The 26,694-nt window shown below is 41.6% G+C and overlaps 3 protein-coding genes and 1 non-coding gene across 4 annotated transcripts in view; 2 read left to right on the forward strand and 2 right to left on the reverse strand.

The window, feature by feature from the left end:
• Window positions 1-8,528, reverse strand: part of LOC139198774 (E3 ubiquitin-protein ligase SMURF2-like) — a 60,949-nt gene extending 52,421 nt beyond the window's left edge. The window contains exon 1 of the mRNA XM_070827712.1: window positions 8,169-8,528. Coding sequence (XP_070683813.1) covers window positions 8,169-8,220 — 52 coding nt within the window. The 5' untranslated portion in view covers window positions 8,221-8,528. The remainder of the gene's footprint in view (window positions 1-8,168) is intronic.
• Window positions 8,529-10,026: 1,498 nt separating this feature from the next.
• Window positions 10,027-17,093, reverse strand: LOC139198688 (importin subunit alpha-1-like). Its single transcript, XM_070827610.1, has 10 exons — window positions 16,645-17,093; window positions 16,387-16,527; window positions 15,686-15,774; window positions 15,215-15,483; window positions 13,971-14,065; window positions 13,034-13,297; window positions 12,511-12,744; window positions 12,185-12,367; window positions 11,068-11,217; window positions 10,027-10,275 (listed from the first exon to the last, which is right to left on the reverse strand). Exons 1-10 carry the CDS (start codon window positions 16,708-16,710, stop codon window positions 10,186-10,188), a joined length of 1,581 nt encoding a protein of 526 aa, XP_070683711.1. The 5' UTR covers window positions 16,711-17,093; the 3' UTR covers window positions 10,027-10,185.
• A 432-nt stretch (window positions 17,094-17,525) lies between these two features.
• trnar-ccg (transfer RNA arginine (anticodon CCG)) lies at window positions 17,526-17,598 on the forward strand. The gene has a single exon. It is a non-coding gene; the product is annotated as a tRNA-Arg (tRNA).
• A 2,694-nt stretch (window positions 17,599-20,292) lies between these two features.
• On the forward strand, window positions 20,293-24,515 carry LOC139199100 (UPF0450 protein C17orf58 homolog). Its single transcript, XM_070828113.1, has 5 exons — window positions 20,293-20,385; window positions 21,057-21,728; window positions 22,639-22,725; window positions 23,286-23,477; window positions 23,816-24,515. Exons 1-5 carry the CDS (start codon window positions 20,313-20,315, stop codon window positions 24,001-24,003), a joined length of 1,212 nt encoding a protein of 403 aa, XP_070684214.1. The 5' UTR covers window positions 20,293-20,312; the 3' UTR covers window positions 24,004-24,515.
• The last annotated feature ends 2,179 nt before the right edge of the window (window positions 24,516-26,694 follow it).

Here is a 26,694-nt window from a genome sequence, read left to right on the forward strand (position 1 = left end):
ATCCCCGTAAATCAGCATCGGAAATGCCAAAATCCAAAAACAAAAACACATACTAAGAGCTTCATTTCATAGGGCAATATGAAGATGAATGGGGTAAGGAAAAGGAGGGAAATGATGGCTCTTGATAAATCATTGGATTCAAGGGGTGCAATATGTTTGTTACATTTCAACGTTTAGCTAACTTAGACTATGGTGTATCATTGTTACTCCGAGATGAAAAGCAAAGACAGACTTTTGTGTGCCATCATCACAGTGACCAGATAGCTGTACCTGAGCTACTGCCGGCCAGGTGAGCCATGGGTTAGATAAATACAACATCGAGTCTGGCTAAATGCCTGCACAATGAAGGGAAAGGATGAAAAATAGGTCAGCCAGCAACAGTACTACTGAACAACAAGGTGATTCTAACTACTCTGCATGAATTATTGAAGTATTATATACTCAAAGTCAGGTGCTGGCTGAGAGAGTGTCACAACAGTGTTGTCCTGACTATAAACAAATAAGCATTATCTGATTGATTATTGGCATTCCTTGGACTTAATGGTGCCACACTAGTGTGTTGCTGTCACATTCAGTTGTAAAGCAATTGAGTTGAAAAACTTAAGATGAACTTTTCTGTAATTTCACACAGCAGGAAAATCAGAATGTACATACACGTGCAGATGCTTTCGCATTTCCACATTGATATAGGATAAGGATAAGGGGCATTATAAGTGTTTTACCATCTTTCAATATTGGAATTTAGAAATAAAGGGTCCATCTTTGAAAATTACAGACAATAAGCCACATATGGTTTGTGTTTTCAATTAAAAAAAAAAAAAAGGCTGTGCTTTATCTTGGAGAGGTAAAATAGCCCAAAGGACGACAAGTTTAGCTTTGCGTCGCGTCATAAGTTGATATTAAGTGACGATATGTGAGGTCCAGATACATGAATCACCACATGTGCAATGAGATTTTCTGATGTTTAGACTACAGATTAAGCAAAATATGTAATATAATTTTGCCTGGTCTGCTGCATCTGAAAACCATTGTCTCTTGTATTTTCCTTTTAGATACACAGATAACAGAAAGGATAAATACAGCTGGAACAGCTGCATCGCAAAGTGAATATAAACGTTTCCATATGATGATGAGGGGCCATGTGAACACTGAATGAGTGTATAGGTCCTGTGCAGTGTGTGTGCGTGTGTGTGGTCAATTGAAGTGTATGCTAGAGATGCAGACTAAACAGAGCTGGAGGAAGTTTGGGTATAAAGCTCTGTGCTGAACTACAAACCCTAACCACAACACAGTGACCCCAAACGCTGGAGGCAGCATCACGCAGACATGCAGGCGAGCACAGATACAGGAGCATCATGTCTTTCCCGACAAGGACTGTGCACACAGACTAATCCATAGTACTGAATAATTACACAAGAGGATAATTTAGCACAACATTCACAGCTAGATGACTCAACTCATTTCACTGCAAATGGAAAAAAAAAAGGGTAATTAATTAGCCTAATTATCTTTGCTGCTGACTGGGCATTATACACAGAGGCTCTTACATGTTCCACAAACTAAGACTAGTTAACATTTTATTGAAGAGTGACCTCTGACTCAGATGCCAGCGCAACAGATTCGAGCAAAGACTGACGGCCGTCAGTGTTTTGGCATTTAAATGCGGCCTATTAAAAAGAGAAACATTGCATATTATTAGTGCATAGCAGTCTGTCTAGTGCCAGACAGACCACTACTGTTAGATTTACTACTCAGTGTTGTAAATGGAGCAGGACAGTCCTTATTTTCTCCTTGTGTCAAGATCAGTTATTTTCCAAGAGCTGCATTATACTAAAAAGCATATGCATGAGATCCCAAACTGCCCCTTTAATTTAAATGAATCAATATTTGCACATTATGTGTTTTAATATATCTTCTTGATTGTACATATCTACTGATTGCATCCACCTATTACGATTGTTAAAATCATCATGGCTGGTGACAATGGACAGCTCTGCAAGGAGAGGCTAAGCTGTACAAGAAGCCAACAGATTCACCCCTACGACTCACTCCTTTTACTCACGTAAAAGCCTGTTCCTATGAATCCAAAAGTAGTTGTTTGGGTACTTTAATACCACATTGGAGAACTGGTGGCATGCTGAAATGGTTAACTTCCAAATTATAGGGCTGGTTTTTGATGAAAGCTCTTTTTTAAAAAAAAAAAAGACGTGGTTCATCAGCATACAGCAGCTCATGGTAAGAAATGGACATTTTACACGGTAGAAACATGTTTTTCTCCATTGTCACTGCCTGTTTGCTCTTTCCTCTATAGAAGGTTCTGATGCTCTCACCGGGACTACCCAGCTACAATAAGAATATTAATAAGTTTAAAAAAAAATATGTCTCTGAAAAACAAAAAAACAAGCTGCATTCAGTTTTGTATTACAGCACACATTTTTGAAATTAATGATCAATATCTGAAATCTAAAAACTCATTGTCTTAGGTAGTCTTAAACTTTAGGTAATCAAAAAGTTGGCGCACCTCAGAAATGAACATTTGGTGCTTCACAGGGAAAACACTGCATGTTCAGAAATCACAGTGACAGACAGGCTCAGATAAAAACAAGGATCTAAGTCAAAGAAAATGTCCAATTCCAGAGAGGAAAGCCAGAGGTAAGCAGTATGGAAATGAGCACGTAGGGTTGAACACATCTTATGCTTGTACATGCTGGCTGAAACAGCACAAGCACCGAACCTCTGACTTCAGAAAGGCAGTGGACTGCAAAGAAGAATCGCCCACTGACAACACACTGCTTTGTCAATGTGGTGGTGTAGAGGTATGAGATGCATACTGAACAGCTCAGGCTCACTTATCTGAGTGGCTCAGGTTGATGAGCAACCCTCTACATGGGTCCTTCCTTTCACCATGTTTGATTCTGCATCACATTTGCAGATTGCTTTCTCTCAGCTTTTCTGAGATCACATGTTATGCTTTCTGGAAATGCACAAGTTAATCATGCATGTTGTTGGTGAAGCCGATATTATACATTTCTCCATGTATGGGGTAGCACAGATGTAGTTAAATTTGGGCCCAGCCTGTTATCTTAGGGGAGATTTCTGTAGGAATCAGGAATTTTGAGCAGTGCCTATTAATTGACTCACAACTGGGTCAAACTGCACTTTCTGCCAGAGCTTTGCTTGTTCCTAATTTAAGCTGGTGCCAGGGATACATAAAACAGAGAGGAACATCACAAAAAACGTCACTGTGTGACTCACACCCATTGTGTGCTGATGAATCATCATCACTAGCTGTGGTCTACATTTCAACTGTCAGAACTCAGAAGCGTTGTTTAAAGGGGGAAATAGACGCTTTGAAGTGAAACCGTGTAGATGCAACAAAATAAATGACACCATCAGCATATGCACAGACCCAGTTCCCACATTACCAGCACCTCACAATGTGTTGATTAAATGTAATCGGCTTTCATTCAGATCATACGGGGAGTCCAGCAAGACTAGCCAGCAGAAACAGTGCAACCAATTTAATGCATTCAATATGATTTGACAACAATTTCCTCCGGGATAAATAAAGTCATTCTTACTCTTATGATGAAGGTAGTGCGACTGATATAAAAATTCATATGTATAATATATGTATAAAACCGCCAGATTCAGGAGAACTACCAGAGAGAAATGTTTACAAATATATTTATTTCATTTACTCTTATTTCAAGCTTCTTCACACGAGCAGCCAAATATTCCAAATGCAGCCATTAAATACGATAAATACATCTGTCATAATAAATTCCTCTATTTCTAATGTGAATAAACATCATCTATAATGCTTAATTATCTCGCAGCCCCGTGTGGTCATCACAACTTAAAACTTGACGACTCTGGTCGGTTTCTCACAATCACCACAGTGCACTGTCTTTGCAACATTCATTCCTTATATTTTAGGAAGCACACAGCCCCAATTTAGCTCAGCATCGCGTGCCGACGGTACATCCTGTGAAAGCTCAACTGTGTATATCAGTGTGTCTGTGCACTTGTGCACGTGGAAGTGTGTGTTTGTCGTCTGTTTACACACAAACAAACAAGCTGACACACACAGCTGTGCTTTGTGAGAGCTGACAGTGAATACCGAGACAGTGGTCCCTGATAACTTCCCTAAAAAGCACTCTGCCCCGGCGCTAATGCTGGACCAGGCACGGAGGGGCTGGATCTTTATCTTAATCGCCAGCTTCCTGGCTTTACCTCCCTTCAACACACACATAAGCTCCTGTACCAGGTTCCTAAAATGTTAGACTGAGGGACACACACACACACACACACACACACACAGCATGACAGAAGATGAAAAATGTGGGTTTCCTTGCTTGCCTGAGTATCACACGCTCACACAGAACAGGAAGAATCCTGAGATGATTCTTCCAGTCGTTCCCTGCTTGCTGCATGCCAACTGGAGCCTAATGGAGGAAGTGGATCACATAGACAGCCTCCATTCCTCACAGCCGAGGCAGCAACAGCATGGAGCAGCCAAGAGGCCATATTTGAAAGGGGGTGAGAGATGGATTCATCCCCTCGTACATCTCATGTCATTCACTTTTGAGAAACTCCAGATTCCATCCAGTGAAAGGAAAGCAAGGGAAAACACCCTGTTCTTGTTCAGTTTCACTGACTAATACACCAACTCTCACTGCGCAGGAGAAAGAGGGGGAACTACGCCAGTTGTAGGCTCCCTGCTGTGTTAGGAATAACAGCTCTAGAAATCCAAGATTGCTCTCTTTTACAAGCTTGGCAGCAAGCTCTGTGGGGACACAGCGACACACCGCCTAGCAAACTCAAACTAGGATGTTTTTGTTTTTTTTTATTAATTTAAGCATCAAAGAGCAGCTGTCCCAGATAAATGCTGTAGACGTAAGGAGGAGCTCCAAAAATGCCTTTGTGAGAAACTAGAAGGTGATATTTAAATGCAGTGTGGGATGATTAAATTGGGGATAACTCCAGTTAAAATCCTGCAATGTGTGTAAGCCACCCTTCGTGAATTTTAATCCATTGCTGTGACGAGAGGTGATCCCAGTGAGGGCGGCTACAGCTATAACAGCACACATCAAATTCAGCCGTCTCTGTGACTCATATGTCAGAAAAGCTTCACTTTGATGGGAGATCATTTCAAGAACAAAAACAGTATAATTACATAACACGAGGAACACAACCAGATATATAAATAATAAAAAAAATTCACTGGAGCTGAGCTTAAGCTTGCACCGAAAGTGCCAATACTTTAGTTTTTTTTTTAAATAAAAATTAAACTTAAAAGGCAGTGCACACTTGCGGCTGCAGTGGCAAAATTTAAAGATAAATAGCAAGAGCCTCTGCTGGAGTACCTTCCTCCAGTTGGACACAGATATTAGTGTTATTGGTGACGCCAGCTAGTAGAATTGTCAGCGCTTCTGCAAAGACCTGTAGCCACATAAATATGACAGGGAAAGTTGGACTTCAAGTACACAGCAATGTATTTAAGAGGTACTAGCAAGCCACAAAAAAAGATTTTGGGCTTTGGGATTCATAATTATATAACAGAATTCAAATTAAAATGCTATTCTGTAAAGACTCAGTAGGCTACAGACTGCAGAGAATAGGTGCATTCAAATGGTACTTAAACAAGTCACCAACCAGCACGCAAAGTTTGGGGGATTTCAAACACAATTTTTAAATCATATTGGTCAAGCCATTGTTTAATTTATACTGGGGTCTTGCTGACTTAAACAACTCTTTTCCAGTAATTCTTCATTCTTCAAACTGAGGATGAAACCCTATATGGTAGAGTTTGAGCTAATGGGCCTGGAGGGTATTCATATTGCTTATCAAATAAGCTGTTCTGTGCACATAAAACCCAAACCTTGAGAAAAACAATCATGAAATACAACAATAGTTCTAAATCCCTTAACGTCCGTAGATCCAAGCTTTTGGTTTAGCCAATTTTAATTCTCTCAGAGAAAAAAAACGTGCAAACTATGAAAGAGACCACAGAGCAGACAGAGTAAAACTGGACTTTGGCTGGTATGCAATGTTAGGTCTAAATGCACACGGTCTCAGACACATAAATCAAGTGTGGCCACAACTAAACACACATGTAAGGCTTAAATGAATGCACAAGTCTAAATGTAGACTTAGCTTCACTGATCATCACTGTGTGAGGAGCAATTCTGGTCACTCTCTGCCATATGAACCCCAATTTCTCCCACAGACAGACAGACAGACAGACAGGCAGGCAGACATGCAGACAGGCAGAGAGACAGACCTTATCCTTTCTCTCTAGTGAAGGACAGACAGAGGATGTGTCTATGACCGGGAAAGACTCACATTTCCTCTCTGAGGTTTCACATTCCTGGGATTCCGTCTGAAGACCACTGCAGCCCATTTAAAACCATTCCCCATATGGAGGGGGGGGGGGGGGGAGAGACCCTGGGCAGGAAAGCACCAGGGGTGGCTGGGTGAGCATTCAGAGTTTATTACTCTTTACTGAATTACTCTCCTTTTCTAGGTACAGTCCCTGACAAAAGTCTTGTCGCTTACCGAAGTTGTTGGAACAACAAATGATAACTTGACTTGTAGTTGATCAATTGGAATCTGAAATGGCTTATATGAAAGGCAAAGACCTCTGGATTATGTGTATTGTACCAAAATAAGGTTTTGTATCATTCATTGAGTTTTATCATTTAATTAGAACAGAAAGGTCAGATTTGGCTTGGACAAAAGTCTTGTCACATACAAAAAAAATGTACGGTAGAAATTATATTTTATTTTGAATACACAAACATGCTACAATAACATCACAGCATAAAGCTATGGTCCCTTGGAAAAAAGAATTAATATCGTGTATGACACCCATGAGCTTGGAGGACTGCATCCATACGCCTCAAATAATTTATTGATGAAGTCATCTGGAATGGCAAAGAAAGCAGTCTTGCAGGACTCCCAGAGTTCATCAAGATTCTTTGGTTTCATCTTCCAACTGTAAATGATTTCTGGCACACTGTGCTCAATGAGAAGACACGTCATTGACATGATGTGGCCTACCCGACCAAAAATCGTACCATGATAGACCACCTGCCGTTATGCTGAGGGAATTCAAAGTTATACTGTACTGTTGTGAGCCGCCTTGAAACAAGAATTATAGTGGTTTAGAACCAAGAACAGGTGAAAGCATCTCATCGCAATGAGACTTAGGTTCTCTGTTTTCTCCCTCAGCTCACCAGCTGTATCTTCTGAACACCATCAAAATGTATCATTTGTTGTAGGATCCACCATGAAAAGATGGAGTCGTAAAGAGTTAAACATCCCTGCAGTCCATGGTGCCTGCATATATCCATCCCTGAATGTAAAATGCAACAAAAGCCTTCCTAATAAAACCACAGCTCTTCAGGAACAAGCAGAAAACGCTCGCCTATTTGCAAATAACTGCGTGCAAACCCTCTGTTATTTCCTCAATGCTAATTTCTAGACCACATTGAAAGTCATTACCTAAACACATCAAGGCCATTGGGAATGGCACCAGCATGTGTGATAAGATGTCGGCTCCTTTTTTTTTTTTTTTTTTAAATTTAAATAACTGCAGTTTGTGTTTCCACCTCTTCTGAAGCCACACACAGCAGTCCTCTACCTCCTGAAATGTACTTAAATCATGAGCACACAGAAGAGGGCAAGTCTTAATGATTGATGATTAGATGCAGTTCTATTTTAATGACACTATGGACACACAAGTGTTAAAAAATAACCATAGAAATTGCGCTGAAGAACTACAGGAGGAGACACTGGCACATATTTACCGATATCAGTATTTCATGTGACCTTTGGGAGAAACCCATTTAACGTTAGCCAGCTAGGTTAATACTACAGAAACAGCGCTGTTGTCATGGCTAATGTTTGCTAACGAGGCTCATTGACTGCCTTTGAACGCAGCTTAGTGCGTTATCGTGAGTTACATTCAGTTGGAATTAAAGCAATTTCGCACATTAAGAAACAAACGAATCTAGAAGAAGAGATGACCATTTAATATATCACACGAGACACACGCGGCACCGTCCAGCAGTACCAGCAGCACATATTAGTTAGCCTGTTAGCTAGCAGGCTAACGTGCTAACCTTTCCAGGCGGCGCAGGAGGGGGTTTAAATTCGCTTACCTGTCAACCGCAGCTTTACTGGGCCATTTCTCCTAACTCCTTGGCTAGACATTCCCCTTCGTGTTCCAGCCTGATGAAAATTCACAAAAAAGTGTCTAATTCATGTGCCAGCGTATCAGCTTTTCAAAAAGGTATCTCCCAAAACAATCCCTCCGCTAGCTTGGGGTTAGCTTGTAGTATCACCATAGCAAATCACGCTGCCCGTGTAATGCAGTATGATGATAGCATAATCACATCGCTGGAATAACACTCTCACTTCAGCCCCCTTGCCGTAAAAAATGCAAACAACATTCCCAGACGCCGGGTGATGATACAAATCAGGTGGACAGTTCGTCCTCCATCCGGACAGGCGTCTCCTCTGCCTGTGCTGCTCTGACTGAAGTTGGTCGTGATGATGCTACAGACTGAGCTGCTGCTGTAGGCAGGGGGGACACCACATCCGGCACCACCTTTCAAAATAAAACAAAATGCCAAATGCTGTGAAATGCCAGCCATAAATAAAAGACACGTCTACTTCGGACTCCGCTGTAAACTGATTGCATTTCCCCCCAAAATCGCAATAATGTGTTGCCATTAAACTAAAACTAAGAAAGATGTCCTGCATCAGTGCACACTAGGTCACTTTTGAGTCATTTATAAAGGTATAGGAAATGCCACGCTTCCTTTCTGTAAGATTGAGCCAATGTGCACTGAGGTACATACATGTATATGTATACACTCATATTTATGTATGTAGGCTATATGCATGTAAACGTATCAAATTATCATTACTACTTACTACTAATTATTAGATGTGTCCTGTTGCTCTGTAATTGTTTATTGTAATTGTCTATATTGGGAAACAATGATCCGGCAACGGTATATTATATTGTATGTAGTAAGCCACTTAAACTGAAATTGAAAATGTTATATACATGGATATAAGTGCAAGATCTGTTCACCTCTATATCGATCTATATTTAGACATCTCTGACAATATATATCTCCATCTATACAGTACCCACCAATAAATCATGACGAGCATTGCAATCACTTCTTAAAAGTGGTACAAATTATTTTATTTTGAATGTAAAAAACGCCTTTATCCGGCCGTAATGTGGACACCTTGATGCAATATATGTTGACATGAACGAGCTAAAGAATTTCACTGAATGGCTGGAGTATACTTATATGAATGGTTTTAATACCCAACCCAAATACATTAGTACTATAGATTAATACTACCCAGTGAGGGTTGAACCAGCTAAGAGCAGGAACATTGCAGAAGAGAGTATTAAGAATTTGGGCAGGGGGTCATTTACACATTGTAAAAGTGAGCTGAATCTATTTTACATTCCTTAACTTGTGAAATGTAATGTCAATGGTATACATGATAGGGTCACAATCTATGACGCTAAAGGACACTTTCATAAAATATCATAAGGCCACTTCATACTTTAGGTCTGCCATATTTAATCAATAAGCTCTAAGTACAAGATTTTTCCTGAGGGTAGATACTGTGGATGCAGGTCTACAGTGAGGAAAATTACTTCAATTGACATCACTTTGCAGTCTGGTTCTCCTCATAAATGCACCCTCCTGAGCTATTATAACCATACATTGTAATATATTATGAAGGCATTGAGACAGATTTCATTCATAAAATTGTTTACAATATGCTATAGACACAGCAGGGTCTTTATAACATGTTGGCTCACAAAAAGCACAGAGAATGACAGCAGTGCCACCTAGTGGTGACATGCCTGTAAAATCACCACCCATTACCCATGTAACACCTCACCTCCCTTACATCCTTCCACCAAATAAATCAAGTAACCTTCCCAGTTTGTAGCCTTCTTATATTAAAAAAAAAAACAAAAAAACTTTTGCATGAGTAATATTTATTTACAAATATTTCTTTAAAACAGGGATATTTTGTCTTCGTCCTGTTATGTACATGGATGAAATGTCTTAAAAAATACAAAAGTATCCACAAGGTAAGAAATCTTTTTATGTTACAAAGAACAAACTGCACATGTTAAAACTGGAAAGTGCTTTGGTCTTCGGGGATCTGGAAGGAATAGCACTCTGCTGTGGCTTCAGGGACGACGCACTCGTCATCGTCATTCTGAAGACCAGAGGGACAAGAGGAGAAAAGCATTAGAGGATTAACCAAGTCTTAGCATGTTCTGGGGATGGTTTCATGGGCATGGATTATGATCCTGCACACCAGGACCATTTCTGTCGGCTATGAAAGGGACTGTCATGAATTGATTTACATTAAGAACAGATCATGTAAGCAAAGGAATGTTTTATTTTGGTCAGTGATTTGACCAGAAAAGACAAAATATTCATTTAACATTAAAATGAGCATTTCTATTATATTGAAGGCAGAAACCACAAATCTCCAGCTCAGGCTACTGATGAGGCGCCACACCCAACATCTAGTCTTTGGCAACTGTAAGTCGTGAGGAGCAATCACACGAGTAACTCCTGCCACCCTGCCGGCTCTGCCAAGACTGCAGTCATTTAATCTGTGAATGAGTTGACGATCTAGTTGTTCTGCCAGTCCTGTAATTCTTTCCGTGTTTGTGTTAGGCTTAAATTGTTGAAGGAAGTGCTGAGCATCTGAACTGTGATTAACTATCCAACGACAGTTCTCACAAAATTCAGCACATACATGAATTTTGAAAAAGACAAGCAGGTATTAACAGATAAAGAAGTCAGTCATCTGTCAAGTCTTCAAATGAAGCAACTGTGGTGATTGAAGAATTTGAAAATCGTATACAAGATTATATACAAATCTCTGTCATCTCAACCATCCTCCAAGGTTCTCTGAACGGTCCACGTTTACCTCCTGGACTAGTCGATTACAATTTAGCCAAGATTACTGCAAGGCCTCGTTATCAAAAACACTTACGTCTTCGGAGAAGAACCTGTCAATGATGTTGAGAGAAGATTTATAGACAGCTTCGTTGTCGTGGGCCTGCAGTGCCTCAATCTTGTCCAAACCACCCAGCTCCTCGATCATTAGGCACAGTTTCTCCGTCTCCCCAGTTTTGCATGCCATCTGTGGAGAAACGACAGGCAAAAATCTGTAAGACTAAAAGTTCCATTTCCAAGAGGTGAACCTGTGACCATCCATTTTAATCTGTCCAAAAAAATCCATTTGCATCATTCAATCTATAAAGTGATTGAGATTAATCTCTGCAAATCTTCATGTTTCCTAATCTCAGACACCCAGTGTTAATCTCCATTTCTGCAGGACCTAAAAACAAATATCTCCTGGTAGAAAAGTGTGTGTGGGTACATTTAAAAGGCAACTTTCTCTTCAGTGTATTAAAATGTTTTTTCCTAAGCAAAAGTGCATCATTTGCCCTCAAGCACTTACGCACGACTGATTCTTTAAAGATAGTTTGAATGTTAGCGCACTTTTATCCATTTGTCCTTCAGTTTTTAAAAAAGGAATGCACCCATGTTTTTGTATGATTTCTCCAATTTACTTCAAGTCAAGTATAATGATTATAATACAAGTCTTTTGATGTTATTATTTCTAAGCGAGATAAGAGTTTTATGGATGGACAAGATGTTTTGTAACCAGCTTTTTCACGTCACTCATTTCTCATCATACGTGATGATTGAAAAACTAAAGAACTGATCCAAAAATGAGCCGCGTCTTATCATCCTGTCTCGTCAGAAATGAAGTCTGTTGATTTGGCACATCTAACATATGCTTTAGTGTAGTTTTCAGCTTTTCCTGCTTTCTGACTTTGACCATGAAAATCCAGATTTAAACCGTGTCATTTATTTTTGTCAGTTTACGTTACTGCTATATTGTAAATCTGCCTTGACAATTACATCTCTACACAACGGTCATGTAACCTGAGAGCAGATACTGTATAACATTTTCAGTGGCACATTAGAGTGGACAAGTTGGGGCTAAAATATATTTGACACTTAACACTGAGTGTTAAAAAACACAAACTTGCTGTGAGAAATTCCAATACAAACATAGCAACAGGGTCTCGGCCATATACCTGTAAAATATTGTAGATTCCATCCAAGATGACCAAGATGGTTTTGCTGTCTTTGGCTGTCAGCAGGTTGAGCAGAGGCTCCAGCACATTGCACTGGACCAGGTAGGCCACTTGCTCCACCGTTCCTCCGCTGGTATAGTTGGTGACAGCCCACACCGCCTCCTTCTGGGTCTTGTAGTCTCCCTAAACAGAAATTACATTTGATCTTTAAGGCCAGAAGAAACAATACACTAAATGAGAAAATAAAAATGAACTCATCATTAATTAGTACCTCGGACAATTACTTATTGATTCAGAAAATAAGAAAACTGTTCTTGCGTTCTGACCTGTCGGAGGGCCTCTATCAGGATGGGAATCAGGCCTGCATTTATAACCTCCTGGATCTGGCTGTCCTTGCCAGCAGTGATATTGGACAATGTCCAGGCTGCCTCTTTCTGGATATTGGGCTTGTGGTGATGCAACAGGTTGGGGAACATCGCAAGGGCACCTGCATTCAGCACACACTGGGTCTGCTCATCTGTCCCAGTCACAATGTTGCCAAGTGACCTCAGGGCTGGAGTCTGGGAATGTAAGGAGACTCAGTCACCATTTAGGAATAATATAGAAGCGAAACGATGCTAGTTCATTACGATTTGGAGCCAAAATACTGTATTTCACATGCATTTCAGAGACACCTGTCTGAAGCCAGTAACAATGCAACAGCAGAATCCTTCTTCTGAAGGATGAAGGTCATCTCTTTTGACATTCAATGTTGTACTAACTGAGCACTGCAGACAGTGCACTACCTGCTGTTTAAATATCAGAAATATAGTAAACAGTAACTTTCCACTTAAACTCGGCACCACATACCACAATGGAGAGCTCCCCACAGGCTAGCAGCTGTACCAGGCGGGGCACCAGTCCAGCCTGCACCACCACCTCTATCCTCTCGTTGGAGCCATCGGTCAGGTAGGACACGGCCCAACAGGTGTCAGCCAGAATCTCCCTGTCGTCGTGGTGCAGGAGGCGCACCAGGGCCGGAAGCAGCTGCTGCACCGCCGTTAAAGGAGGTGCCGGGTTCTTGTTCCGACACAGGTTAGACAGCGTCCAGGTGACGTTGCGCAGGTAGCCAGACTGGTACGGTGGGTTAGAGGAGTCAAGTGTTATTTTAGATAAATATTTCTATGGCACATAAGAAAAATCAAATCAAGGACCTCTCTTCTAGCATCACAACTGCACACTAACGTCACATCACATGCCAGGCTGATAAGCTTCGTTGATACTGAGCATTAAAATGGGTGTCAGGTGAACGGTTTACTGTGTCCTGGACTTGGATCTGGTCTATTATCTATTTGGCACCAAAAATCATTGCAGATGATTACAACATCCCTGCTACTTTGGATCATACATTTTTAAAACATTTGTTGTTCCTTTTCCATTTTTTAAAGTGTACTACACACTGCAATTTATTGAGGAGTTGATCAGATCAGGAGCACACAGCTCTAAAAACAGGTGTAACTGCTACCAAAACACAAGGTAGATGTTCTGATCTGGTAGGGGATGCACACACTTAAAGGCTGTCTCGTGGCTTATTAATCGCATAACAAATCTATCAACAGGATGATCCAGTTGCTTTGCCTTTCCATTATGATGCCAAGTGTGAACAGTGTGTGTTTCAAGTGGACCCAGACAATGTGGATGAATATATCTGGATAGAACATAGTAGGTCTTAACAAGGCAGTAGCACCATGCTAAATAAAAATGTCTTTTGGAACCTGCAGTGCAATAATGTTTGATGGACACTTACAGGAAACACAGACAAGTCAGGGGCTGCCAGCAAGGCTAGGAGTGGCTCAAGACCACCATGTTTGATCACAAGGTCTCTGTAGTTGGATCCATCACCTATATTTAAAAGGGTAAAAGACATTTACAGTCATCTCCTGTCAGCAGCGCAATCACACATCAGAAAAAAGATGGTACAGCACAACAAAATAAAACCTACTGTAGGCAGTTACAATTTAATATCCATTATTGGGTTGAGCATTTGACAGCCAGCCCTACACTGAAAGAACCGTCAGCATCTAACAGTTCTTCGCTTTTCTCAAAAACCATTCATCCGATCTACTACACACTTGGGGGGTGTGCAGCTAGGGACCCAAGGAAGTGTGGTGTCGAGTGTGAAGTTGTTTGGATGTGAAATGTTGAAGATATCATTAAAACATTTAGCAGATCTTGACCTCTCCAACTTGGTGACTGCAAATACCACCTCATCATCTCCATTACTGCAGCCTCTCTACCTCAGATGTGCTAGCCTATCTCAAGAACCGTTCATCCCATCGACTTCACACGTGGTGTTTGTATTGTGCCAGTGCAGTGTGGAGTGAGAAGTAGAACAGATGTGCAGTTCTCCACAATGACGCAAGCAGCATGTCCAGGGGGGACATGCCTGCTCCAAGCAAACACTGCACTAGTGTTAATCTATTACCATAATATACCAGGGATGGATCTTACTATGATCCATTCCAAAAGCTTTACTGAAAAAGAAAATCAAACAAGTGCCGACACGACCATGGGTTCCTTATCATCTTGCATGAATTGCCTTTGGACAATGAACTGTATGCATCAGCAACACACTTATTTAGGATACAACCTTTTACATTAATTCATAAGCCCTCAACGTTACAGCCTGTGGAGACCAAGAACACCTCTGAACGAAACAAAGAAGGCATAATTACACACAGCAGCAGCAGCAGCAGCAGATCCTCACATCACAACTATCAAGGTCATTTTGCAACAGAGGATTGCATAATAAAATACAAGTGTGGTCCTTTCATGCTACTACTAACACATAAAACTTTTCTAATTTAAATTTATGATACATGAAGATAAAATCCAAAATAAAACAATACATACAGAGGAAATAATTCTGTTTTGTATTATTTTCATCTTGTTAAATAAGCTGAATAACATCACAGGATGTAGTTATGAAGCAAGAGAAGGAAAACAAGCAACTCAAACAAAAAGAGATGAGGTGTTGTCAGTGTGCAGTACCTGCGATGTTACCCAGGGCCCAAATGGCCTGCTCGCTGATGTGCGGGTGGGGTGATGTCACCAGGCTGATAAAGGCTGGGATGGCCCCTCCTTCCACTACAGCAGTTGTCTGCTCAGAGGTACCTGAGGCGATGTTGGTCAGGGCCCAAGCTGCCTCAAACTGGATGGGGGGGCATTGAGACAACCCCAGAAAACTAACAAAACTTTGGATGAGGCCAGCAGCAATTATGCTGTCAATAGGTGGGTGCTTTTCTCTGGAGAGGAGCCTCCTGTATGTCAGGGGGAAAAAAAAACACAGTTGGGGAGCTGATCAAGGGATAAGTGACTTCCAGGAAAAAGAAAATAAACAGCACTGTTAAATGTTTTTAGATTTGAGAATAGACAGTGAGTGTGTTAGCATAAAATACTGCACTAATAAGACAGCACCAAGTCAAAACTTTTATGTCAGGGCTCTTTTCAAAATAATTTTACCTGGCTGCCTGCGTCGCCTGCAGCTGATGCTCTAGATTCTGGCTGTTTACACCTGCAACAATCTCCTCCACAGACCAGTGCTGAGGAGGCTGTGGACACAGAAATAAAGAGGATTACTTATGAGCCCAGTAAACCTGGGTCAAACAGCAGTTTAAAATAATCCTCAACATTCATTGGGACATGCGTGGGTATATATCTGGGTTGTGGTTGCAGGATCCTAACAAGTCAGATAAACTGTAATCATTAAAAAAGAATAAAGTGAGACAGTCTCAACCCAGTATTTTCTGATTGGCGCAAGTTCAACCTACTTAACGGGCCAACACCTTAATATTACCAGTGACTCATCTCAAATAAACTACAAGGTATTCTGCAATACGTGGGACACCCTTTGAACTGCCTTTATTAGGTAAATACTCAAATGTGCTCCAAGTGTCTCATTGACATTTGTCCAATGCATGCAAACAGCACGGGCTGACACCTTTTTATATCAGCCTGCAAGGTTCATTTTGATCGTTCAGTTAGAGTCAAGCATTAGCACAGATGCTGTTGCTGCTCATTCATGGTCAACTAAAATATATACCAAATGTTCCAAAAGTGGAAAATACATTCAGATGCGCCCTGTCTACTGTTTCTAGCCAAATTACGTGTGTTAGCTAGTGTGTGTGAGAGGGACAGTAGAGCTGACCAAGAGATCAGACTACCTGTGCGTTGGGATCCTTCTCCTGGAGTGGAGAGGTGGGCTCGTCCACAAGGCTCTGCACGTTTCTCCTCTTCAGGATCTGATCGTCTTTCTTTGCTTTCCGGAGCTCCACGTTGACTTCCGCTCTCCTGCGCCTGAGCTCCTGAAGAAGTCGACATCCATAAAAACGATTTTAAAAAAAGCATGACAGCATATATTAGCTGACAGGAGTGATGGGTCCATGCCCTGGGGCTGGGTGTCAGCGGCAGTGTTGGCTTACATTGACATCCTTCCCTTTGTTTTTGAACTGGGTGAGTCGATCCGCGCTGTCGCTGCCAGCTGACATTCCTGACCGTTGAACAACACAATCGATTCCACAAACGTTACAGACTGGCCCTGTTGATAGAGGACAGTTTAACCGTAACAATTAATCAACAACAATTAATCCTCTGGACAACTTCATGGTAGCTAGCTAGCTAGCTAGCTAGCTAACTAACAGGCGGCGGGTTAGCTAGCAGTTTACTAGCCGCTCGTCTCGAAGCCAAGCCGGTTATCTAACACCATGTGGCCCATCGCACACGGAGCCCGTGTGGTGGACCAAGACGTCAAAAACCCACTGAGGGCCATAGGAACATAGGTTATACACTCAAACTATAAGCAACAATGATATTCTTAACATTTTAAGCGACGATAAATTTGAATAAAACACATTTTTTTTCAAAGAGCATATGCGACGTACTTACCTCAATGTGCTCTTGTGTTTTTTTTTTCTCCATAGAAGTGACGTCATGGACAGACCGCGCTGTCTTCCTCTGGCTTTTGATTGGTCATTTGGACTACAAGCACCGCCTCCTCGGTGTTTTGATTGGTCATTTGGACTACAAGCACCGCCCTATCGCCCACGGTTAAAAAAACACATCAAACAACTAATCCGTTGTCACAGGCAACCACTGTAAGTATCGCGAGATAAAGCTGCTACATCTTTGCGATGTTTCTGGTTCTCACTGTGGACAACTGCGGCTGTGTCGGTGATCCCTGTGGTGCAGTGGATAACATTTTCTCTACTTTAAAATGTTTCATTCAACTTTAGAGGCCTAAATGAACCCAGTTCCGTCAGATTTTTGTTTGATAAAGGTTATTTTACCTTATATACTACGTAATGACCCAGTGGCCTAATGGATAAGGCATCAGCCTCCGGAGCTGGGGATTGTGGGTTCGAGTCCCATCTGGGTCGTCTTTACTTTCCTTTTCAGATCTGGTGATGCGACTAGCGGGCTGACGGAGCACCTTCCCAAAGACACAGACTGGTAATACACATAATCCAGGTAATGGATGTGACAAGAGACCAAGGCTGTTAAAATCACATCTTACTCTGATCTGTAAGTTAATTATCACTGTAAATTCATTATCACTGCCAGTGACGGTCAAAACAAGTCTACAGCTTTGAGATCTGCTTACAAAATTTGAGTCAAATCATTTGACCAATCATAGGCGCCAGAGCTACCAAGAATCGAGCCACTTAATTCCTGCCCCAACTTTTAAACTTTGTTTTTTTCTTTTGCGATATTTTTGTTAAGTTCATTGTCATTGAATTTTTAATATTATATTATTAAATTAAATTATTGAGAAGATTTCGTTTACCCACAGTGCTAGTGAGCCTGCATGCTAGCAGGCTAATTACGAAAGATTCATATAAACGTAATCTAGTCAATTAGCTCAGTAACAGCTGGCTAGCTAAGTCACGAACAATTCTCCACTCATAACCAGCTCATTCATATAAAACTAACATTTATTTTGACTGCTAATTTAACTAATGAGACACTTAATAAGCGGCTGGCTATGTGGTAATAAGATCAACCTTATCTAATCATTAGTACAAGGTGGAAATCCACAGTCCACAGTCTATGTTGTTTATTCTTTGTTTCCCAATGAGCTAAAACAGGCCAAAGTAGATGTGCATGGATCAATCAGTGTAGTAATCAATGTATTTGGGTTGTTTGCTGGTTATACTTATCTGCCCCCTGTCTCACAGTGTTACAGTGTGCAGGCTGTGGCATGAGCAAAGCAATTGAGAAGAGTTACATGACTGAATACATTTAACTGGTAACTGAATTTCTTCACAAAAAGAATATGACTAAGATGGACATATGTTTTATCACAACACTTTAATGATAAATGGTTAATCTACTAAACCAGTGTTATGAAGTAGCACATCTGAATTTTCCATGTGTATTCTCTTCATGATTAAGAGGCTGTGGTTATATATTATATTCATTCATTCCTTCATTATGTCATTGTTTAGTAGAGAGCAGAAGTCGCCTGCCTGCTGTTGGATCCCTGCCCTGCTAGAGTTTGACCAGCGCTGGATTGCCAAGTCCCTGTTTGGTTTAATCACCGAGAGCTAAGTATGTATGTTTTGCTGAGCAAGCGTGATAATGCTGCATGCTTTTACATAATTTCTTGTAGCTCCTGTATGCCTAACGCCACTGTGGCAAATCCCCATGTCTTTGTTCTGTCCCTTAACACAGCAGAGATTGCCCGGCTGAAACAGAGACTGAACCTGCCAGCTCTCGAGCCGCCTCTGTGGGTATCCAAACCACCTCCTAAACCTCTCCTGCCATATATTTTATTCTATATATTCTATTCTAGCAATAATAATATTGGTAATAATCTATCCTATGTTATTCTATCATATAAGATAATATTATAATATTATATCAAATATTACTTATTTGGTCACAAACCATATATATGTATATATTCTATTTATCTATCCTATTTTATTCTCATTCTATTCTAATTAATACTGGTTAGTTGTGTATATATTTGTTATTGCCGTGTTGGGCATATATTAATTGTTGACATGTATATATTTCTTTGATTATAATGAACACCCACTTATTGCACTGGTTTTATAACTGCATTTTTTTTCATTTGTTTATAATAAATTTCTATTAAGATGACTCAATACAAAACAATTGACATTTTTTATTGAAGTACAACAGACAGCATACCACTTGGGTGAGATACGAGTTATTGTAAATCTTTAACCAATAAGATGTCATATTAAATCAATCAAATTGTATAACATTTACCATTTAATTGCTAAATGAATCATAAAGGTCAGCTCATACCTTTTATATTACGGGTTATAGTCAGTGCCTGTGATAAACAAAATATTGTCTTGGCAGAATATACAAACCAGCTTTGTTCCATTTTTCAATTGAATCCCACATTTACCAGTTCAATCAATTGTCCCATTCATAGCAGACACCATTATTTGATCATTATACCATAGTCTAGGTGAATACTCAATTCTGATTGGCTGCAGGGTGTCCGTTACAATGTGATAATAATTTGAACTTGAGCTTGAAAATGAGCACAATATCATAATGTAATCATAATTTTATTGTTGTGCTGCAGTTCCTCACAGTGACCACCAGAGGGGAGTGAAGACTCATGACTGTAAAAACAATCAGGTCACCTCCACCTAACATCAGGGCTGCTGTTAGAGGAGATGGTTCAAGCTTAGCTCCTAAGTAGAGAGTTTTATATATTGTCCACTGCAATTTGCAACATCCAAAAAATGAAATAAAATAAAAAAGAAGCAAGGCAATATCAATACAATAGATTTTAAACATTGTGTTGGACCCCAGATAGCAGAAGGTGAAACTAGTTTGCTTTTACATGAAATCCCACTTGGTAAACAACAGAAAATATATACACAAAGTCACATTTTCCTTCCTGTTTTGTAAACAACAATGGGAGCCTTTCTGGAATCCATTTATGAATGAAAGGAGTGTCAGTGTGTTTATTTCTGCGTTAGGGACGTCCCACCAACTCCCTTTCCACCCCATCCCATCTCATTCCTGAGCTGCCCCTATAAAAATCCCAGGAATCCCAGCTCCGTAGCAGACCTTACCGTGTCTCCACACTTGAACATCCAGGATGACAGGGATTATTCTTTTTCTCTTGTTTCTAGGGTTTCCTCTGCACAAGACAGAGGAGCATGTTGTCAATGGTAAGTTTAAATGTCTTATTTATCGCCCAGAATAATAAGGATCTGTAGCTTTGTGCATTTTTATGTGTTGGACAAAAACTACTTTATTATATGTACATGCTCACTCATTGCTTTACATGCTTGTTTTTTTATTTTTTAAAGAATAATTGTCTAGTAAATGTACAAGTGTAAACAGCTTGCTCTGTTTTGGTTTATTATTATCTGTCCAAAATTTGGTGATTTAGATCTCACCGGTACAATAATTTTTTTTAATCCTTATTGGTAAAAAATCTATTTTAAAAAACATTTAGGGGCAATTTTGTCTGCATGATTCCCGTGTAGAAATATCACATCACACCTTTTATTTTATAACTTTGATGGACTGACCACTTTGGTTTAATTTAAAAAACTAATATCTAATTGTATATTCTTATGGACATTTCCCACCTACACATGCTGAGGTCAGTGACTCTCATACTATAGATTCAAGTTCTCATCATGAAAGTTACCCGTAAACCTCCAGTTGAAGAACTAACAGAAGTATTTGTCATACCTTTGTTTAATTAAGTCATAGAAAGTGTGAACTGTGGCTGACTGTGGGAGCAGAGGTGCCTTGATGTTAAATTAAAGGACTGTATCAACTTGAAGGAAATTTCTCACTGAAGTGCAACTTTTGCTTTGTGTCACCCCAGAGTTGTACACCCTGATCGAAAAGGGTCAGACCGTGTTTGCGGATCCAGCTCAGAGCAACCAGACCCGGGTGCTGGTGAAAGAACCCTCCCTGCCCATCAACGAGCTGCTGGAGAAGAGCAGCAAGAGCAGCGAGTCCAAGTTCACCCTTCATCCCCTCCCCTCCGCCGTCTGGCCAAAGCACAGCGACCTGCCCCCCATCCTTCGCCACCACGGCCCGCACAACAAGAGCAAAAAGGGCCCCAAGAGTGACCGTCTGGTGGAGCACAACAGCGAGAAAAGCAGAGGAGAAGCTGCTGGTCTGCTCCCCAAACCTCCTCTGGCAGGAGCTGCTGCCGCTGCTGCCACCAACAACCGCACTGTGCAGAAAACCAGCCTGGACACCCAGTCCAGCATTGGTCCTCCTCAGCAGAGCGAGCCAGAGGGACACCCCAACTCCAGACCCAGGGGACCACCCCACCACACGCAGCCTCAGGCTCCCCAGCACCAGCCGGCCCCTTCCCCCCGTAAAGATCCTCCCAACCGCCGGCTGGACCCAGAGGAGAACCGGCCGGGGAAATCCAGTCTCTACCAGTCAGGTATTGGTGCTGCGACCCGGAACAACAGCCGCCCGCCTACCATCTTCAACCGGCGCTCCTCCAGCCTGCTTTACCAGTTCGACATCCTGAGGCGAGGTACGGGAGGATCTCTTGTGACCTTTGGAGAGAGCTGTCCACAAATTCAGGATTTTTGAATGCTACTTAACTCAGCCTGAGGTGTATCATCTTAAAACTCCCCTTTGGGATTACACACTTCAACAGCCTGAAATGATGTGAGAGTTGAGCAATCTGGGAAAATATCTGATGCTCTCTAGCACTCTAACCTTTAAACTATGATGTTACACCATCACGATGACTAGTGTCTCAAACCAAACGCAACATTTTCATAGTCACTTCATGAAAAAAGATGAGTTATCCCATAATCCATAGATTTCCATCATGTTAAAAGAGCCAAGGATCATCATAAGATTTGCTCATAAAAAGGTTCAAACTGGATTTTACTGCAGTCCTGAAAAAAATACAGAATTTCCCAAGATGCCTTTGATCAAAAAGAAAAGAAAAAAAAAAGCCAAATTTGTTGGTGCATCCTGGTGGCCTATAGATTCAACATGCTGACCGTATAACAGCAACATGCCTTCCTGCCTGCCAGAGACCTTCTGTTGCATATCAGCCCTCATCTCTTGAACAGTAATATCATACAGACCGACTCACAGAGGTCACAGAGGTCACAGAGGTCGTGATAATGACAGTGACGGTTTTCATCCTTCCACTGCTAGTTAACGAACACTCCTTGCCACTAATTACAACCACTTCCCTCAAGTGTGGCTGTCAGCGTCTCCCTTTGTGTGCAGCCCTCTGGGAGCTTGAGATTGTAATGAAACTGGTGCAAAAGCAATTGAGAAGGCCTGGGGTTTTTGTAATGACAACCTTGTCCTTTTCCTAATGACGCTGGAATGAGACTCTGGCTGCGTACAGGCAGACAGTCTCTCTTGCTCTCTTGCTCTCATCCCTCCATCCTGTCCTCTGCTTGTCTTCTTCTCCGCAGAGTCCGACTTCACACATGATGCCTTCTGCATGAGCGAGTGCAGGAAGGAGAAGGAGGAGAGAGAGTATTACTGCTACAGCGAGTTTGGTACGTGCCCAATGAGAGGGTTTGACAAAGGTAGACAAACAGAAGGAAAATGCAAGAGCGATACAAAAAGCCTTGATAAGTCAACATGGACTTCACTGTTCTAGTGAGCTGATGATTTTCACTCATGCTTATGGCACTGATTATTGATATTATTGATTCCAATCTCATGTTTAAATATAAGCCTACGGCCAACGCTGGTTAGCTTAGCTTAGCATAGCATAAAGAGTGGAAACAGCTAGTAACAAAAATCTGCTTACAGCTCAGTAATTAACATCTTGTTTGTTAAATCGTTACATGCCTTTTTTATTCAATTTTATTTGCTACTTTTGCACATTTTAAACAAACAAAACACAGCAGTTACAATCAGTGAGCTCTAAACGTGCTGGTAGGTGGACTTTTGTTATCATTGGGTAGAACGAGGCTAGCTGTCTTTATGCTAAGCTAAGCTAGCATTAGACAGACATGAGATTGATATCAGTAAGAAAGCAAAGAGGCACATTTCCCAAAATGTTGGACTATTCACATTTTGACATGCAATGTATTTCCTGTCCCTTAAACAGCTATCAATGGGATAGTTCACGACATCGACGTGCTGCGTAAAGGAATACGCCTCATTACGCTGATGGTGAGCAGCGACGGCTTCTACAAGATGAGTCGTCTCTATGTGACCCCAGACAGCTTTTTCTTCAAAGTTCGCCTCCTGGTGCTGGACACCTACAAGTGCAGCAAGCCCTGCCCTGACATCAAGCTGGGTGAGTGGAAAACATCTGGATGAGAACATCTCTTCGTTGTGGCACAAGACTAAAACTACAGTGTCTGTGAAAGTAAAAGTGATTTATTAAAGAAAAAAAAAAAGATTTGATTAATAGTCACGATTTCAGATGTCAGACAGAAGTCATATGTTATGGAACGTGTATGGGTTAAGTCTATAACAAGCTTCCTCCAGGTATTCTTGTGCAGGATGTGGGAATTCTGTTTTTCTTCAGGTCAGCAAAGGCAGTAACACCTACTTTGCTTGGTGCAAACATGAGAACTGCTCGACTTGGCACTTTTCCCAGCCACTTCAACATTTCCCTTATGTGTTCCCAAGGGACCAGATACATTATAATGGGCCAGATCTACCATCGGAGGCGCCATCTTCCCAGTGACCTCCTGAACCTGCTGGGGGGTAAGCTGAAGCCCGGAGATGGCCTCCTGAGAAGCAACAACTACATCAAGAGGTTCAACAAACGGAGGCACCAGAAAGCTCTGGAGGCCACCCGCTCCAGGTGTAGGTGAAGCAAAGATGAGACTATGGCCCCCTGCTGCAGGGGAAGAGACACTGCAGCTTCCCTGAACTGATCATAACTAACCCCTCAGTATTGTGCAAGACAGAAGACATTTTACGGAAGGCATGGATTTATTTTCTTATGGACTGATATGATGTATCATAATTCTGGTTCATCTTTTTTACTCACCTGTAAAGCTCCTGAAGTACTGACTTGTGGTCTCTTTGATAGAAAGCACGAGCTGCTTCGTTTAAATGGATTGTCCACCATCATTTTGTTAAGTTTTGGCCATCAAACAAGGGTCTTCCTTCAGTCCTCCCAAAACAGCAACTTCACTCGAACTCCTCATTCATTCATGGCTGGTTCATGAAGTCCCTAAATTGAAAAGGTGTAAAAACGGCTAATTTTTAAAAGGAGAGTTGGTTTGTCGGAAGCACGCTTCTTTCCGTTCAGCATAAAATCAGCCTGTAGAAGGGGTATACTTCATCATCCTGCATCAGCGCTCACATGGGCACTTCTGTGTTTTATTCATTTGCGTTAACAGGCCAGTGTTTGTACTGAGAGAAAAAGATCCAGCCTCTTTGTTCCCACTACAATCCAAGCAGACATGTGAACACACACACACACACAGATACAAGATCATTGGTTTACTGTCGTCAATTCTCTGAGTACGTTTTCAAAGTAGGTCTATGCGGCCATATTTAACAATCGAACACCAGGTCCAAACCAGCAGTTTTACAGAATATCAGAGAAACTGACTTTCCATAAAAACATCTTAGATTTTCAAAATAATGGCAGTTGTTTAGTACATTTTAGGAAATGTCGGAACCTTGGATCCCATCGTACAAATCTGTTTACGTTAATCATGTTTGATTAATCAGTGATGCCTCTTAATTGATATGAATGCAAAATGTTGTATTGCACTGAATGGTATTGTTTTGTAACACCCAGTCCCGTGCATGTTGTCACTGTGGTTGTTTTGATAAGCAGGAAATGCACTATTATCGTATCAAGGACCAAAGGGAGGGAATGAAGGGCCTGAAAAAGCAGTAACAAATCCCAGTGGAGGAGGAGGAGGAGGTGGAGGAGGAGGAGGGAAAAAAGGGAGAGAAAGCACAGGACGTTTGCTTGTCATGAGAGCAGCTTAGTTTTCTAACTTTAATTATGTGTCCACGATGAAATATCTGCCCGAGTAGACTGGGACATCAAAAGGGGCCTTGCTGAATGAGGAGGGAGGAGTGTTGCTGTAGGGACTAAGCCATAAATCTAATCACAAGAATCTGATCCTCTCTGCACCTGGACACATGACTCGGAAAAGTGACTCCGTCACATCTCCTCTATGGGATGGCTCTTGTTTTGTTGCTTACACACAAACACATACTCCTCTGGTGAGGCCAAAAACGGAGGGGGGGTATTTAAAGTATTTAGGCAGGGTCAGAGGAGGGGGCAAGGTGGGGGAAAAATAAAGACGGTTATGTAAAGTGACACAGGGGGAGTCTTTCTATAGGGATAGCTTCGTAATTAATCAGAAATCCCTGGCTTGATTGTAGTTCAACCCTGAGCTCATGCTTCCTACGAAAGGGAAAAGATTTGCACTGAACGCTTACATTGCTTTACCATACATGAAGCCAATAAAAAATGTGTATTTGTTTTGTACTCAATGACCTCGTGAGGAATTTATTTGTCTTTAAACCAGCCCTCCACTCACACTATCACATACATCTACCCACTGACTGAATCATTGATCCTCATTATCATTCCCAGTGATTGCATGAGAAGGAGCCCCTTAAAGTAAGACAGTCTAATTAGAGTTAAACAACCATGGTCTCTGTCTGGCCTCCGGGAAGAGAGGCTGACTTGGGAACTTGGACGTTGAGGCAGGCAGGGCTAAGCCTCTTTTCTCTCCCCTGTGTGTGTCTGTCAGCTGGGCCGGCCTGTTCCCAGGCTCGAGGAAGCCTCTATCTGGGATCAGCGCTGGAGGGAACAGATGCAGGCGGGCAGGAAACAGGAGCCTGCTCCACATCTTGGTTACTATCGCAGTGGGAGGACATTCCTCATCGCAGAGGATGTAAAGGAGGAGGAGGGAGAGAAAGAAGGGGAGAGAGGAGGAGGGGGAGGTGGGAATATCTCCAAGTTGCTTCCTGTGTGATAGCCCCCAAGCCACAAGGGGGGAGTGAGAGAGAGAGACAAGGGTGGCAGATTGAAACCACTTGGGGCTTGTGGTCATCTGCGGTGCTTTCAGGGTCCATGCCAGCCTCTCATTTGGCACTTTGAGAGAGGGAGTTAAGAGAGGGAGGTGGGGGAGAAGGGTGTAAGAGGAGAGTAAAAAGTTGACCTTGGAGGTGGCTTTTATGTGTCATCATGTTGATAATTTGATCACAAGAGTTTGTGTGAGGGTGGTGGGGGTCACAGCCTTGTCCTTCAACACTCACAAGTACGCACACATTTTTTTTGTTATTCTTGCCAGAAGAAAAGTCAGTGGTTCACCAAAGGAGGATTTGACATCTGCAGACTATGAATGTCTGCACAAAATGTCATGTCAGTTCTTCTACCAGTTGGCGATGTGAAATATTGTGGTGTGTCCCAAGATTTGCCTTGTAAGCTCTTCCCTTCGGGCAGATAAGTAATTTCCTTAAGTATTTTTAGGGAATTTTTGGTCTGTTTTTCAAAATACAAAACAGTAGTAGAGTTTTAACACTTA

Source organism: Pempheris klunzingeri, chromosome 3 (assembly GCF_042242105.1).
Source record: "Pempheris klunzingeri isolate RE-2024b chromosome 3, fPemKlu1.hap1, whole genome shotgun sequence".
NCBI lineage: Eukaryota > Metazoa > Chordata > Actinopteri > Acropomatiformes > Pempheridae > Pempheris > Pempheris klunzingeri.

Bases quoted from the DNA above. Each gene is read 5' to 3' on its own strand.
- LOC139198688 (XM_070827610.1), bottom strand. From the start codon at position 16,710: ATGTCAGCTGGCAGCGACAGCGCGGATCGACTCACCCAGTTCAAAAAC. The intron at 16,528-16,644 runs GTAAGCCAACAC...CGACTTCTTCAG, and splicing joins ACAAAGGGAAGGATGTCAAT to GAGCTCAGGCGCAGGAGAGC. The intron at 13,298-13,970 runs GTAAGTGTCCAT...CCACCGTACCAG, and splicing joins CTGACTTGTCTGTGTTTCCT to TCTGGCTACCTGCGCAACGT.
- LOC139199100 (XM_070828113.1), top strand. From the start codon at position 20,313: ATGACAGGGATTATTCTTTTTCTCTTGTTTCTAGGGTTTCCTCTGCAC. The intron at 20,386-21,056 runs GTAAGTTTAAAT...GTGTCACCCCAG, and splicing joins AGAGGAGCATGTTGTCAATG to AGTTGTACACCCTGATCGAA. The intron at 21,729-22,638 runs GTACGGGAGGAT...TCTTCTCCGCAG, and splicing joins GTTCGACATCCTGAGGCGAG to AGTCCGACTTCACACATGAT.